Raw genomic sequence first — 16,071 nt, 5'->3', positions numbered from 1 at the left:
CCATAGTGTGTTTACATGCGAGTGTTGAGTGCCCAATTAGAGTGCGACTGCACTCCATTATTAGCTCATCCTTAGCGTGATTGAGTTCAAAAGGAAGCACAGCTACATACTGCTGTTATGAGGATACGAACGTTATTTTTTCCTGCTGCTTCATTGCATTCAGGGGCTTTAGAGCATCTGCCGCTGATTTCGAAAGCAGGAGGGCAAAATCAAGCATTTCAGTATCTCCTGTCCCTTAACTATGTTACAAGTTCATGAAAATTGCTATTTTATGGCCTTCAAACTGAGTTATCTTTGGTATTTTTCATAAATTCATCTAAAGAAATTAGAACATATTGTGTTTCTTACAAGGCAGCTCGTAACAAAGTGTTAAAGATACAACTTAAAACTAGTTCTTCACTAAGTTCTCTGTTATTTGTAGACTCAACAGTGATTCTTCTTTTTTTCTTTTTTTTAGAAGACAAGACGAGAATTCAACCCTGGCAAACAGCAGCCCCCATCTGTCTATCTGTGATGTTAGGCTGAAAATAATTAAGGTGGGAAGCAATACAGATGCCAGCTGGGTGAACAAATGCTGTTCTGCAGCACTTGATGTAGAAAATTAACGGTTGTAGTCAGTATTTTTCAGACTTGTAGACTAGTCGACTAGTCTGAAATACAAACAAATAAGTGGTCGGCAGTCTTTCACGACAGAACTTAGAAAACACGCCGATATGGAACATATCGAAGAAAAACACGAGGTCATTTTAAATTTGAGCAGCAACACATCACCAAAAGTTTGGAGGGGGCCATATTTACCACTTTTGGTTGCTTTTCATTTGTGTAGGAAAGCTTAGGGACCTTTAGGGAGTTGTGTTTGTTATTTTTGGCAATGCTCACTGCTGAAGCAAATAAATGGTTGCTTAGCACTTTAAAAGATACTACTGTTTGTGTTCTTTCTTGGGTGGTGCGTGAGTGGGGCCAATTTCTTGTTGCGTTCAATACACGCCTAGACTAAGAACGTAACAGTAGCATCTGCTCTTCTTTTAACAACAGTGTGAAACCGTCTGGGAACTGAGAACACCAGCTGTTGGACTTTTGGGAGAGCAATGTTGTCCAGTTCTTGTCTGATACAGGATTATGTTTGCTCAACAGTCTTGACTCTTGTTCAGTGTATTTTTCATCTCATGATGCACAAAATATTTTCCAGTGATGAAAGGTCTGGACTGCAGGCCGGTCAGTTCAGCACCCAGCTCTTGTACTATGAAAAGCAAGTGGTTGTAGGAGAAAGATGTACTCTGGATGAAAGCAAACGTTGATTTAAAACTTGTTAATACTTTTTAAGACTGATGGTGCCTTTCCATGGATTTCTAAAATAATTTCAAATTATGATTTATCTGATCACAAAACAGCTTTCCACTTTGGCCCAAACCATTTTAAATGAGCTTTGTCCCAAAGAAGACAGTGTTGTTTCTCAATCGTGTTCACATATGGCTTTGCCCATGTAGTGATTTCCATGACAGAATCATGCCTGTTTTTAAAGCAGTGCTGGCTCAGGGCCAGAAAATCGCAGGAATCTAATATTGATTTTTTTACCTTTGCCTTACACACAGAAATTTCTCCAGATTCTTTGACTCTTTTGACAATATTATGTACTGTAGATGATGATATATTTGAAAGTCTATGTAATTTTAGGTTGAGGAACATTATTAAGAAATTCTTTCACAATTTCTAGATGCGTTTTTTGCCAAATGATGAACCTCTGCCCATCTTTGTTTCAGGGAAACTTTAAGATGCTCTTTTTATACCCAATCGTGTTACTTGCCAATTACCCTAATTAGTTACAAAATGTTCCTCCAGCTGCTTCATATTAGTACCACTCACTTTTCCAGCCTTATGTTGCTGCTGTCCCAGCTCTTTTAAAATACGTCACTGCCATCAAATTCAAAATAAGCTCTGATTTTTTGCCACGAAACAGTAAAATGTCTCACTCTAAAAATCTGATATTTTCTATGTTCTAATGTGTTTTTGAGAAATGCAGATCATTGCATTATGAATTTATATACATTTTACGCAGCACTTTTTTGGGATTGGGGTCGTACAACTCTGAAAATCCTTCTTCTCAACGCTGGTAAGGTGAGATGGAAACAAGCAAAGCAAACGCTTCTATAACAACAGTTCATTCTTTCATCGGTTTGACTGGCCGGTGCAGTGCCGAGATTTTGAAAAACACTGAAACAGGTCTTACCAGTTTGGAGTGAAAGTGGAGAGAGCGGCCGGGAAAGCGTAGGCGACGGCGTCCCGACACCGAGGCTCTTCCTGTTGCTGCTGCGACAGCTGGAGCACAAACAGCAAAAAGAGAAACCTCAACAGCCTGTCACAGTCAAAACATATCACTTATCTGCATCTGCCATCACAATTTATATACAAGTGTTTCTGTAGTAGTTTGAATACTAAGTGACTGCTGTATTCTGCAGATGAAAATAACCTAACATTGGCCTCAGTAGGGTAATCTGTGCCCTGCAGGTGTAGCAGCATGCTGACAAATTAGTTGCAGTGTTACGTTCATGATCAGTGAATAACAAAGCTTTATTTCTTCTCATTATGTCCTCAACAAGGTCCCTTTAAAACCTGCAACATTCTCACTTTTAAAATAATGACAGCAGCTCCACACCTTAACACAGAGCACTGTATGAAACACACTGATAATACCAGCAGCTCTTTTAACTGACGGGAAGAACGATATGGCAATGCCAGAAAATAATAACCTGTTGGTTTCCTTCAAAGTGAGCGTAATCGCTGCTGCCCTGACTTCTTCCACCTATAATTACAGGTCTGAGTCATCTGAGTCTTCCAGTGTTTCGGATTGGCTTTAAGTATGTGTGTTGAGCAGCAGCTTGTCGACACAAAAGGCTCATGACAGTGTAACTCTGAGGAGATTAAGCAGACACTTGACCTCTATCGTAGCAGACCGTTATCCTCCAAGCTGTGACGGTTGAAAAAACACAGAGTAACACCAAAACATGTCTGTTTTGTGTGCACACTGGAAGGAGAAATGGGGGTAAATGGTGCTGTGGAGATAGGACATGGATGTAGAGTGTGCAATCCTCATATAACTACGTATTATTAAACAAAACAAACATAGCGATATTCCTGAAAAACACGTCAAAATTTGTTGTCGGTGTTTACCATCTTTAGGATGTCCTTACATTATTAATTTCATTTCAGTATTTTTTTTACTGTTTCTTGCAATCGCCTGTTTGTTTTAAAGGCAGGAATTTCCATCGTTAATTAGCAAAAAAGACCTTTTTCAGACATTGCTGCAAATCTACTGCAGGGTGCCAGCCTATCACAGCGCTAACTCACTGCGACATTCACGCTCACCATCACACCCACGCCTAATTTAGGATCATCAGCTGACCTAACATGCGTGGCTTGTGACTGTGGTGGGAAGCCAGAGTAAAACCATGTCGACATGGGACCAACATGCTAAGACCTGCACTTTAGGTCATCTGAAGATCATTAATTTTCTGGACCCATATACCTTCAGCCTGAGGCTTAATTTTTTACTGGTTTAAACACAACCAATAAACAACACTGTGTTTGGCGATTCTTGACCAAATGGGTCTGAAAATGATCTACTGTACTGTCTTTTGCGCAAGATTAGAAGGGTGTTTAGCATTCTGTTTAGTCATATGTTGCATCTGTTCGTTTTATTAGTATTTCTCAAGATTATATGAGAGAAAGAAACTAAAGAAAGTAGATCCCTTTTTAAACAATAAGTTTCCAATATTTAAATGCTAATACTAGTAGCAATGCTGTCAGACAAGTAAATAATAAACAGAATACCAATGTATCACCACAATTCACAGGTTACTGCACAGAAAATAACAAATGTGACCTTGATCTATACCACAGTTTGATAGAAGACCCGTTTGATGATCAATTGTGACCAATGCTGTAGGAGAACTAGCAAGTCTTGAAAATTGTAGACGGACGATTGACGCCTTGCAATGAAATTAGCTCCACAGTTCTTCAGCTGAATGACCTATTATCATTTTTTTCTTTCAGCTGCTCCCTTCAGAGGTCACCACAGCGGATCATCTGCCTCCCTCTCACCCTCTTCTGTCGCATCAACCCTCTGCATGTCCTCCATCCCTACATCCATGAGCCTCCTCTGAGGTCTTCCTTTTTTCCTTCTTCCTGGCAACTCCATCTCCAACATCCTTAGTCAAATAATTCCACTAGCCCTCCTCTGCAGATGTCCAAAACCGTCTCAACCTTGCCTCTCTGTCTGTCAACCTGAACTGTCCCTCTGATACCGATCTTCTCCATCTTTAGCTCTGCTTGTCTTCCTGTCAGTGCCACCATCTTCAAACAGTCCTCAAATTCAAATTCATACTCCAATGGATGCATTACAGAGCATCTTTGTGACCTCTACACTTCTCCATCAGCACCCTCAGAGCAAACGTGCTCTTTTTCAGCATGAAGCCATAGTGCTGCTTCTCTTCTTATCTACCTTTAATGACTCTTTCACCATATCTTGATAGTATGGCTGATAGTGTTACTACAGTCCTGCACATCATTCTAGAAAATTGGTATCAATACACTTCTTCTCAGTTACCCAGGCATCCTCTTGCTCTCCAAGATTGTAATTACCAGCCTGGTTAAAAATGCCACTGCCCTCTCTCCTGGAAATCTGCATACCTCTACAGGTATGCCAGCTGGTCATGCTTACATAACCACCTTTTCACTCTTAATCTTCCTTCACTGCTGCCCTCACTTCTCCTCACTAATCTTCTTCACTTCCTTATTCACTTGCTTTCCTCGATCTGTCCTCAATCTCTCAGTTCCTTCATTCATTAGGCCCTCTAAGTACTCCTAACTTCTCTGCACACTCCATTCACTCGTTATTACATTTCCATTCCGGTCCTTTAATCACCCTAACCTGCTGCACATCCTTTCAAGCTCAATAGCTCGTGTTAACCTAATACTATTGATGAGCTAATTCTTTCTTTACTTTATTATTTTTTTTCCTCTTTCCTTTCTTAACACTTACCAAAAATACAGCATTCATAGCCCAATACAGATGAGCGTTAAGAACCACAGCTTGCGTTTTTTATGTGTTTTGTTTTTTTTCTCTGCCCACTGGAATTTAACTCAACCAGTGAGATTATTTCCGCCTTCAGAGCACCTCTGCCTTGAGACGCGTTTACGTAACTACAACTGTAATCTGCAGGCAAATGCATGACACACCAGCATGACAGATCAAGAGAGAAAACTCATGAGAGCCACAATCCAAAAAGGATGCCCTTCTGTCACCGGACTCAAGCCTGAAGGGGGGGGTTTGCACGCTGACCGCAGCCGCGGGCCCAGCTTGGTCAACAGATGTCCACCACTGTGTGTGTGTTTGAGAAGGAAAAAGGAGGGAATGCTAAATAATCCCCTAAAAGGAGGAAATTCGACATTTCAAAGTTGCTGGTCCAAGCACTCCGTTCCAAATTTATGATGCAGATAAAATGAAGCAAATACCTTCTGATGTTTTAGAGTCCACAAGATGAATTGAGAAAAATCACCTGATTAAATAACTTCTGGATGCACTGATAAAAAAAATCTCAATATCTAAGATGTCCAGCTGCACATTTAAAGTATTTGATAGCCAGAGGGGCTTTTTCAGACTGTGCCCGGCACGTTCTGGAGAGCATATCAATCACTGGATGACACTAATCACTAGTGATCCTGTGTGACATCCTGCACAAGGAAGTTAACAGGTGCAGACCTTATCTCCAGTCAGCCAACAGTAAACACAATACATTACACCTAAATATGACTTCCAGGCAGTCATTATAACCCTAATCCCAAATCCAACGTGCAGCACACCAATCTAAACAGGGATCCGCACATATAATTTTATTATTTAGTCTATCCACACAGCTTTATGTGCCAGCTGCAAAGTGCATCCACTGACAAACACATGCAGACCTGCTGTCATGCTACATCCAATTTCAACAAAGGAAACTGCACACCGCGCCTATTATTTTAAGCTCCTGCCTCTGAGAATATTGGCTTTATAGCAAATATTATCTGCAAACAGCTTCAGATACGATGTTTTCTTCATAACCACAAAAACAAAAGAGTAACAGAGAGCAAACACTGGATTAACGTTCAAGCGATCGGGTTGCTGCTCTGAAGCAGCAGCTAACTCGTGTTGTTAAACGTAAACGGAGACGTTTGAGTGAGTTAGGATAGACTAATGTAATCCTATGTGGTAGCTTTTAAAGACTAAATAGCTATGTGGGCTAGTTTCAACCTCCGGTATGTCAACTTCTGATAAGTACCTCTTCGAGCGCTTCAGTAGCGACACCGAAACAAAAGGGGACTTGCTCTGGCTCGGCACCGCAGACCAGTGAATCGGATCCGACATGCTGGAGGATTTTCTTGCATAACCCCTCGTTTAAAGTTTATGCTGGTTTCAAAAAACACAAGCTCGACTTGATGTGAAATCCGCTCCCCCTCCAGCTGCTGCTGCTGCTAATACTGCTTCTCTCCCCACCATCGTCTCTGCTTCTTCTTCGTCTTCTTCTTTTCGGCGGTTCCGTTTGTATTCAAGCCGGAGTCAAACCGCCTCGTGCCGTCCCAACATCTCCGGAGCAGCCGTTACATCCCCCGGTCTGACGGAAAGCGCTACACCCGGGACATCACGTCCTTCGCGGCTTGTCGGTTAAGCGATACCGCTGAAAACAGCCTCTCAGCCCGCGGTACTTTGTCCACACCGTGTCCGCTCGCTGCGTGTCTCTGCGCGTGAGGAAGCTGGAGACAAGTGCTGCGTTCAAGCGCCGCTCGTTACGTTCGCTACGCACTGCCGCAAAAGTCTGCTCAAGTTTTAGGGCTTTTTAACTGACTTGTGTTTTTGTCGCTTCTCTTATGTTAGCTAATTCTTACAAAACAGTTTAAAATGGACAGTGGCAATCCCCTAAAAGCCTGACAAACAGTTCTGAGTCCAGTTATATTCTCATATGCAATGGTTTAAAAATGTATGTATATTGTATTCATATTAATTTTTGTGTGCAGCACTCGATTTAACAGCTCTTTTCCATATCTCCACTCTGTTCTCATCCATAAAGTGCTTTAAAACCTGAACATTATGACTAACAGCTGGATCTTCTCGTTTCAGTGCAGCTAGCCAAACAAGGAAGAGCCAATTGCTGCTAAACATACAGTTAAAGTGGACAGTATAGCCTTGATTACTTAACATGAAACTCATTGTTGGAGCCAAAGACCACACAACACACTGATTTTTAGTTTTAGTGTCTTTATTTCCCCCTGAGTTATTGGTTCTGTTAATAATTAGCTAACATAAATAAATGTAAATCTATCAGCACAAGGTGGCGTTAATCATGTTCTAAAAGGTTCAACTTTAAGCACTTAAATCCAGCTACAATAATAGTTGTTTTGGTATTTGCACAACTGATTGCTATTTCTGCCCAATAAATGTGACTGGGTATCAAAAACTGTGAGTGCACGTGGTGTAGTGTTTGATTTTAGTTTAATAGATAATCCTCAATGAGCCCCACATTCAAATATGCAACCATACTGTACCTCCTGATGAATAATACTTCATTTATGTGCGCTGTGGGTATATATATTTGTATTTGTGTGTACTGTAGTTAGGCTGTTGTGGGGCAGGTATATTGTCATCAGTGTCAACAGAGCTGTCTTTCAGTTTCAGTGCTTTCACGTGTATTGGACAATAGACAACTAGAATAGAAGCAGCTTTGCCTAAACTTGGGATCTGTTAATGTCCTAATTATTCTGATTCCGTACCAATAATAACACTTCACTTTAGCCAGGACATGCACAAAAAGATAACATAAAAGATAACATTGATGGCAATATTTTAGTGTGCACTGGATCTGGCTAAGTAATTTCCCAGAGTGGAAGCAAAGGTATTAATTTCAGTTATAGTCAGAAACCCAGCCCGATTTGTTGGTCCCAGTGCTGACTACAAATGAGACTTGCTGGCCTGTAAGGGGGTTTCTGTCTATCTGTCTTTGCTAAAGATGCAAAAGTAATATTATTTGTAAGACTGAAAGTGTGAGTCATGTAAAGATACCAAATAAATACAACATTCCTGTAGCAGATTAATAAAATAAAGCTTTCAGTCATGCTGTTTTCTGTATGATTAATGACCCTGGGATTTTGAAACAGAGGTGGGGGAGAAGTGTTGGTTTGCCATAACTGCAGCTAAAGACTCTAACAGACGGTGCTGCAGCTCAGATTACAAAAGCAGAGCAAAGAAAAAAAACTGACACCACTGAAGACTGGGAGTACAAATCCAAACCACGCTGACTCCTACCACGCAAACGTGCTAGAAACCTGCTAAAAGCTGTTTTTTTCTACTTTCTATCTTGACTATTTATAACCTACATTAGCCTGAGACAGCCACTCTTTTCATATAGGCTTCAGATAGGTCAAAACGTAGCTTGAATTCTTTTAGTATGTATGATTATACCTCTCTGTGTGGAAGGGTTATAATCATATAACTGCAAAATTAACATAATATTGAAAAAATAGTCGCGTAAACCTGTGTGTAAACGAGACAGGACAATATGCAGATATCAACAATCCCCCTTTTAAAATCATTTAATCATAATAATTAGCAATGAACTGGAAAATGAATCTAATTTTTTTTTGTTCTCCTGTTTAAAATAGTTTATTTTTTCTGTATTTCTTTAATAACCTGGTGTACTGCCATGTAAACAATAACAACAGTGCAAGATCATTGTTACGTTTTTAAGTTTCCATAGAAAATCTTGTCCAAATAGACCAAGAATAATTAAAACGTGTAATATAGAGAGAGAGCAGCCTTTATATGTTTTATGATTAGTTGTGCTGCAAACCTGCAAACTATCCTTTTATGATGTAATACGAGTAAACTTACAGATGCTGCTTGCATTCATACCTTAGGGATAATTTCCTACAAAACGTGAAAGCAGCATAAGATGTTGCTGGGGTATACCATTAGGAGCCTGGTAGAGGGAAGTTCCAGATAAACTTATTGAATAGTGGTACATTCCACTGCACAAACTACATCCAGTACTTGTTCACTTACTCTTGGCTTAGTACGCACGCGTACACACACACATACACACACACAGACAGATAGATAGATAGATAGATAGATAGATAGATAGATAGATAGATAGATAGATAGATAGATAGATAGATAGATAGATAGATAGATAGATAGATCTGCAACTTTTTGTTTCTCTAGTTATACTGCAGCACATCTATTTAAAGTCATCATTAGAAGTTTGCATGTACAACAGTTATTTCCCGACTGTTTTTGTAGTTAGTTATTTTTTACCTGACCTTAAAACTTCATTATGTATAAGATTAGAAGTGTCAAGTTAGAGTCTCAGACCAACCAGGCCTAAAAATAAAACCTTCTTACACCTCTGCACATAATAATAACGTTACTCTTTAAAACGTAATCTCGTCATCTCTATGACCCAAAAACTAACTGAAATCTTTCTTTTATTTTAAGCTAACTGTAACCAAGCACCTTACCTTGACAAAAAGAGGCATGTCTGTGTCTGAACCTATCTGATAACAAAGATAGAATATTGCATATTTTCAGGCTTGGTCATTTCTGCACTTTCCATCACAGCAGCTTTAAGTGGAATTTTATAGATATTTTCAGTGAAATGACTTTGTTACCACTGACATACCATTCATGACTGTTAGTGTCTCTATGCACATTATTTCCCACACAGTCAGGCCATTTTTCATTAAAGGCTTTAACATAAAGTCATGTGAAAAACAGAGTTTTTACAGGATTCTGAGCAGTCGTGTCTAAGCATACCTTCATGTGCTGTGATAGGAATTAAAAGGGTAAGGACAACCGATCATCAGCAAATGTAAACATCACCTCTATAAAAGCAGACATTTGTCAGTTTGCCGGTCTGGAGCATTTAAGTGTGTATGGACAAAGTGCCACATTCTTCCAGGAGTGGGCGTCCAGGCAAATTCACCTCAGGGTAAGACAGTGAAATGCTCGGAAGAAGCTGCTTTCACTTGCTCCCTTACTCACAAGGGGTCACCACAGCAAACAGAATGTCTATAGGGTCATTTTCGAAAAACTCACAGCCGATCAGGTTACAGTAAGTATTTACAAGTGAAAACATTCAAGATATCTGCAAGTCTACCCAGCAAATTCACCCCAAGGTCAGACTATGCAATGCAAACTGCAAAAAACTCAAAAGCTACAACTCAAACTCTACAGGCCTTAGTTAGTGTGTTAGACGTTAAAGTCAATAACAGTGCAATTAGCAAAACACAAAACAAGTATAACTTGTTTGTGATGGTTGCCAGGAGAAAGCCTTTTCTCTATCAAAAGAACATGGCAGTACAGCTTAGGGTTTACAAAGGCATCATGTTTGGCAAAAATCAAACACAGCACATCAGCACAAACACCTCACATCAATTATCAAGCATGGTGGAGGAGGAGTGATGATGTGGGCTTGTTTTGAAGCCACAAGGCCTGGGCACATTGCAGTCATCGTATACCAAAGTATTCTAGAATCAAATGTGAGGCCATGTGGATGGGAGCTATGGCCAGAAATGGATAATTCAATGGGGCGAGCCAAGCACAGCAACAAATCTATAACAGAATGGCTGAAAAAGAAAAGAATCGAGGCGTTAACGATTTGGTTATATGCTGGCTATTTATGCACAGACCTTAAGAGAGCTACGCTAAAACGCCTGCAAACTTCAGTGAGCTGAAGCCACGCTGTAAAGAAAGATAGACCAAAATTCCTCCACGATGATGTGAGAGACTGATGAAATCATGATTGCTTCAAGTTATTGCTGCTAAAGCTAATGAATAATTTTCACATGAAAAACTCTCTCTTTCACGTGACTCTACCAGATAGCTGGAATTTTTCGGTCCTGTTTCCAAACCTTTGGCACTTTATGTTATTTAATCTAATTTGAACTGGTTTCCAGTCAAATTTTAAATAAACTTCCATCTACCCTGACACAAAGAAACTCTGACGTGATTTACTTTTTTTGAGTCATCAAACAGGTTTTATTGGATATACAGCTCATACCGGGTGGCTATTTAGGGTGTGGCAGCTTAACATAATTTGTTCTTGTCTGTAGTTTAGGTTTAGGATTTGGCTATGCTGCCAAAAGATTAGAATGGGTAATACTGAAAATGAATCCTACGCCAGGCAAAAGGCATGTTGTCTTCTCACATTTTTTTTCCTTCAAGCCAAACTGCAGCACAATCACAGTATCTGATCCAAGGGTTGATGTTGGGAAATAAGAAATTTGCATACAAATACAGAATCTGATGCAAGAGAATGAGCATGTGCCTGGGTGGTGAAACAAATGCAAAACGGTGTTAAAAACACGAAGCCAGCAAATATGGAGCCGGTCATGCTGTGGAATCAGACTATGTCCATGTGCAAATGAATGCATGTTTTTTTGCATCCCTAGAAAAACTGTGCTCATTTTTCAGGAGAGCAAATGAGATTCATTACTGCTCAGTGTGTGGTGTGACAGCCTAGCGGTGCTCACACATCCAGAAACATGCTGGATGCAGCCGCCTCTGTTTGCAGTGTTGCCTTCCTCCACAGCACCCAGCACCGTTGCCAAGCAACCCACTAAGACTTAGAGACAACTAATAAACGACACATCTTCACTGGTGAAACAGAAGCACCTTCACATGCCAAAAAACAACAACAAGACAACAAAGAGCACACGACTCAAATGATATTTCTGACTTTTTCTGATCTCGTTTTTTTTCTCAAATAGGAAAAGCAACAGAAAAAAACACACCCAGATTGTGTTATTGTCATGTATATAAATGAGCAAATTATGATTTTTTTATGTCATATCGATCCAGTCAGGAATGATTTGGTGCATTTTTATGCACTATTCTGAAATAATAGTGCATAAAAGGATCAAAAGCAACCAAATAATAAGAGCTGTATTATTCTGAAATAAATGAAATTTAATTACACTTGCTGGCCCATGTTAACAGTAACATTAACATTACCTGTTCAGCAAATTGTCAGGGTTTTTTTTGTTTCTTTGTTTTTTAATTTAATTTAAAAATGGATAGGTTTAGTCCTTAGGAAGAGTTTACGTGTGACCTGGCTCTCTTACCTCCAGGGATGAAGGGTTTGTAGGGGGCTGCAGGGGCTGCATGGGCTGCATGGGCTCAGGAGGGTGGGGCTCTGGCATGTGGGTGACAAACTGTAAGAGCAAGACATGGTCACGTGCATTAGTGAGCTGGCTCAGCAACTTGGCCCGTCAGGTGTCTGTCATCATCAGTCAGTGCTGGAGCTTTGGCGCAAGGTTAGAGGCCGATGCCCGCCTCTCTCCAGCTGACATCACCACTGGGGCTGCCAAAGCCGATGCCCATCTGATAGCGCTGTTTATTTACAGGCTCGCTGGGTGCATCCCTGGATGCATCTGATTAGCCGGCTACTGATCTCATGTGAGCTCTTACACAACAGGAAGTCAGCAGCTGCTTGTCAACACACCAGACAGGAAATTTCAGCATCCAACACACATTTATTGAACATGTAGCGCAATCTTTAACAGTGTTAGGAGATGCCTAAGATCAGATAAATCGAGGTTTGACTTCCTGAAATCAAAAACAACAATGCACTTGTAGTTCTTGCACACCCAAACCTGCACAGCACTGTCTCTAATGAATCTCAGCTACTACTTCACATCTTAATGCACGGTCGAGATAAGCAGGCCGAGCTTGCTCCAAAATCTGCATCTGTCTAACACTGACATAATGCGTGAAGTAATTCTCTCTCAGATTTAAGCTCTGCCTTCGGGGTTCCACAAAGCTGCTATTGTCTCAGTTCTGCAGAAGCTTCTCAGTGCTAAACACGGCCCTGGCTACCACAGCACTAATGAACATGTTGTCATAGTAATGCAGGGCGGACGGTAGGAAAAACAACTCCTCGCACAAAGACTGATCATTCTGTAGTGCCTCCTCATAATTAAGCAACATATGCGAGTCGTTCCACTGCATTTCATTTTGGCACGTCTTCTCCTTAAGACCCTTTAAAGAAAAGCCCCGAGTGGTGTTTGAGTGAATAATCTGTCAATTCCATACTGCATTTCAATTTTATCTCCAATCTTGTCCAGAGTGGAAAACAGAGCGGAAAATCTCATACTGACTCATTTCAGATTTTCCTAAATGTTCAGGGAGGCTCTGATATTCAGACCGGCGGTAGCTACAAATCATCAGATAACATCCATTGGCTGTCCTTAAAAACTACAATCCAATTACAACTGTGCTCAGACCTAATGGCTTCTTATTATTCCACGTTATTCATATTTTACCTCATAAGATCCAAAGTGTCACTACGACTACAAATCTGGCTAAATACTCGAAGAGCACAATTCACCATAACAAAATCTATCTGAATGCCAGGAAAGTGTTACTTTTCACATTTGCACTTCCAGTAGTGGTTTGATTCAGCGGGTGCCATCATTAAGACCCTGAGACCCTCCCTGCTTGCGAAGCGTGAAACCTCCTCTGTATCTCAGAAGCTAAGGAGTGCCTAAAAATGAAATGAAACCAACGCATGCTCAGCCGAGATGGTCCACAGAGGAGGCAGATGGATGCATGGATCAGAGGATGATGAGGATGCGAGAAGGGAGCTCCTACGCCTTATGGATCAGCATCCCAGTGGGCAGCAGCAGCAGCAGGAACCCCCACCCCTCCCGCTCCCTAACCCCCTCCCTTTTCTCAATGCAAAAAAAAGGCTATATTCACTCAGAAGGAAGGGTGGGTGGACATAAGACTGCAGTCATGGGCTTTGATAGAGACAAAAATTACAGGTTAGCCAGCGTCTGTCCTGCTAAATAAAACACTGTCAGTGTGTGTTGTTCCTGTGGAAAGGCCACGATGTGATTCATGCAGGATTTGTGGACTGAGCTTTAAAAAAAGAGACAATAGAGAAGGAAAAAAACAGAAAGTCATATGAAATTAAACATTTGGTGAGATTAAAGGATTGGGAACCTGGATGAAGTCATTTCACGGACAAAATATGTCAACGCCATCACAAGTTTAGTGTTGTTTTCACTAGTTTGGCTTTACAAATTTAACCAGTCGCAAATTGAGCAAACACGGATCCAGTTCAAGGTTGGACAGCTTGATTTCTCCACTTCAGCTCAGTTTAAAGATTAACGCGCAGGGTGGGGGATCTGCCAATTTTAAGCCTGTGTCTTCCTGAGAGCACTGATGATGTTTCTAAAGACATAAAGGCTGCTGGTGAGACACCTGTTGACTCCTGAAGTCTCCAAAGCGCATCGTCTTCAAAATATGAGAATAAACCGAAGCCGTTACCAAGACAATGAGAATGCTATCACCCAGAGAGAGATTATTTTTACATCTTTCGTGCTCAGGTGGCTGTTTAACTTCACTGCGCAGCAGATAGCTGAAGGTTTGAATTAAAGCCACGGCGCATCTAAAACTCTGTTGACACCACGAGCGCGTTGTACACGAGCGCGTGAACGCTCCTATTTCTCACCTACTGCAACTTCAAATTCAGCAGCCACACAGGACAGCTAGTGATTTCACATCTGCAGCACAGCACGAAAACATTTTGTTTGTTTGTTTGAAAAAAGCAGAACTTACTCCAGAGTCAGAGAGGGGATCTTCAGTTTATCTCGTCTCGACTTCATTCTTCCTGAGCACCGAGCTGGGGCTTCACTTACCACAGCGCAGCAGCGCTCGGTCTCGCAGCCGGCTTCCAGCCACTCATCGCCGCCGTGGGGGACTAAAAATAACCCCTTTAACCAAGTATCGTTTCCCGGCGGCTTCAGCGGATTCCGGGTTGATTCTCCTTAGCAACAGATACAATAAAAGAACTTAAAAAAAGACAGTTACTGCCAGTTTTGCGCTTTTTGTTTGTTTGTTCCCCCCGTGCGTCTTTCAAGAGCACCGGAGAGCGAGCGACTGCCACAAAGCCGAGGGAACGATGGGTCACCGCTTACCTCCATGTGACTGGTGGGAAGGGAGGGAAGGGAGGAAAGCGAGGGGGAAGGGGGGTGGCCAAATCAATTTGGGTGGGTGACAGCCATGTCAGAGTCGAGGTTGGGTGAGGACGAGAAATTCAAGTCGAGAAGGAGGTTTTATTCACAAACCCGATGAGTCTGAATGCGCCCCGAGGTTTGGTCATTTCGTGTATCTTTGTATTTATTTAGGTGCGTTACGCGTTTTTTCACATTTCTATGCACCATATGGCATTAAAAAAACAACCTAATACAAGCGTTTCTTTTTTTTTTTACTGTCAACTCTGGAACCACGAACACTGGCAGGCTGCTGGTTGTGATGGAACTGGGGAATACCTCTGCCGGAGACCGTAACAGCTGCCGCACACCAAGATGCGCGCTTCTATTCGTGGAAGCACCGTGCACGCGCATGCGGGGACTGTCTTGCTGTTACGAGCCTTTATGTTGTGCGGAGCAGCAGAGTGAAGCTGACCCCCCACCCACTTGAAACGTAAAGGCAAATAGGCGGAGCGGTTAGTGCTACGTTTGTGCAGATTTGTGCAGGTAAAATTAGCGTTTGTGCTGCTACAGTATCTGAGATATTAAAAGTTATATTTTTTGCTGATGACATCACCATCCCCCCAGACTGCTCCAAAACAAACCAAAATGGTCTACTTTTTTAGTGCTACGTTTGTGCTGATTTGTGCAGGTAAAATTAGCGTTTGTGCTGCTACGGTTTCCGAGATATTAAACTTTATTTTATAGGTCATTCAAAGGTCACCATCCCCCCAGACTGCTCCAAAACGGGCCAAAATGGTCTACTTTTTTAGTGCTACGTTTGTGCTGGTTTGTGCAGGTAAAATTAGCGTTTGTGCTGCTTCTGTTTTAAAGATATTAATGAAAATGTAAAGGTCAACCAGCCCCCCCACATTACCCAAATCCAACAAAAGTGGTATCAAACGTTTGTGCTACGTTTGTGCTGGTTTGTGCTGCAAAGATTTTCGTTTGTGCTGCTATCATTTTAAAGATATTAATAACAATTTCTAGAGGTCATCAGAGGTC

General features: G+C 41.3%; 1 protein-coding gene across 6 annotated transcripts in view; it reads right to left on the bottom strand.

Moving 5' to 3' along the window:
* Positions 1-14,986, bottom strand: part of mast3b (microtubule associated serine/threonine kinase 3b) — a 37,506-nt gene extending 22,520 nt beyond the window's left edge. For 3 of the 6 annotated variants that reach the window (XM_085246190.1, XM_085246191.1, XM_085246192.1), the window contains exons 1-3: positions 14,654-14,986; positions 12,154-12,243; positions 2,228-2,316 (exon numbers count right to left, since the gene is read on the bottom strand). In XM_085246190.1, coding sequence (XP_085102316.1) covers positions 2,228-2,316; positions 12,154-12,243; positions 14,654-14,700 — 226 coding nt within the window. In that variant the 5' untranslated portion in view covers positions 14,701-14,986. Of the gene's footprint in view, positions 1-2,227; positions 2,317-6,317; positions 6,821-12,153; positions 12,244-14,653 lie in introns of those variants that run through there. The other 3 variants (XM_085246193.1, XM_085246195.1, XM_085246194.1) reach the window with 2 other exon arrangements.
* Positions 14,987-16,071: the final 1,085 nt, after the last annotated feature.

The sequence above is a fragment of the Mchenga conophoros genome, linkage group LG15 (assembly GCF_057382185.1).
Source record: "Mchenga conophoros isolate Kocher_MC1m ecotype Shallow Benthic linkage group LG15, M_conophoros_male_GT1.1, whole genome shotgun sequence".
Taxonomy (NCBI): Eukaryota; Metazoa; Chordata; class Actinopteri; order Cichliformes; family Cichlidae; genus Mchenga; species Mchenga conophoros.
This window is presented reverse-complemented; position numbering and strand designations above follow the sequence as displayed.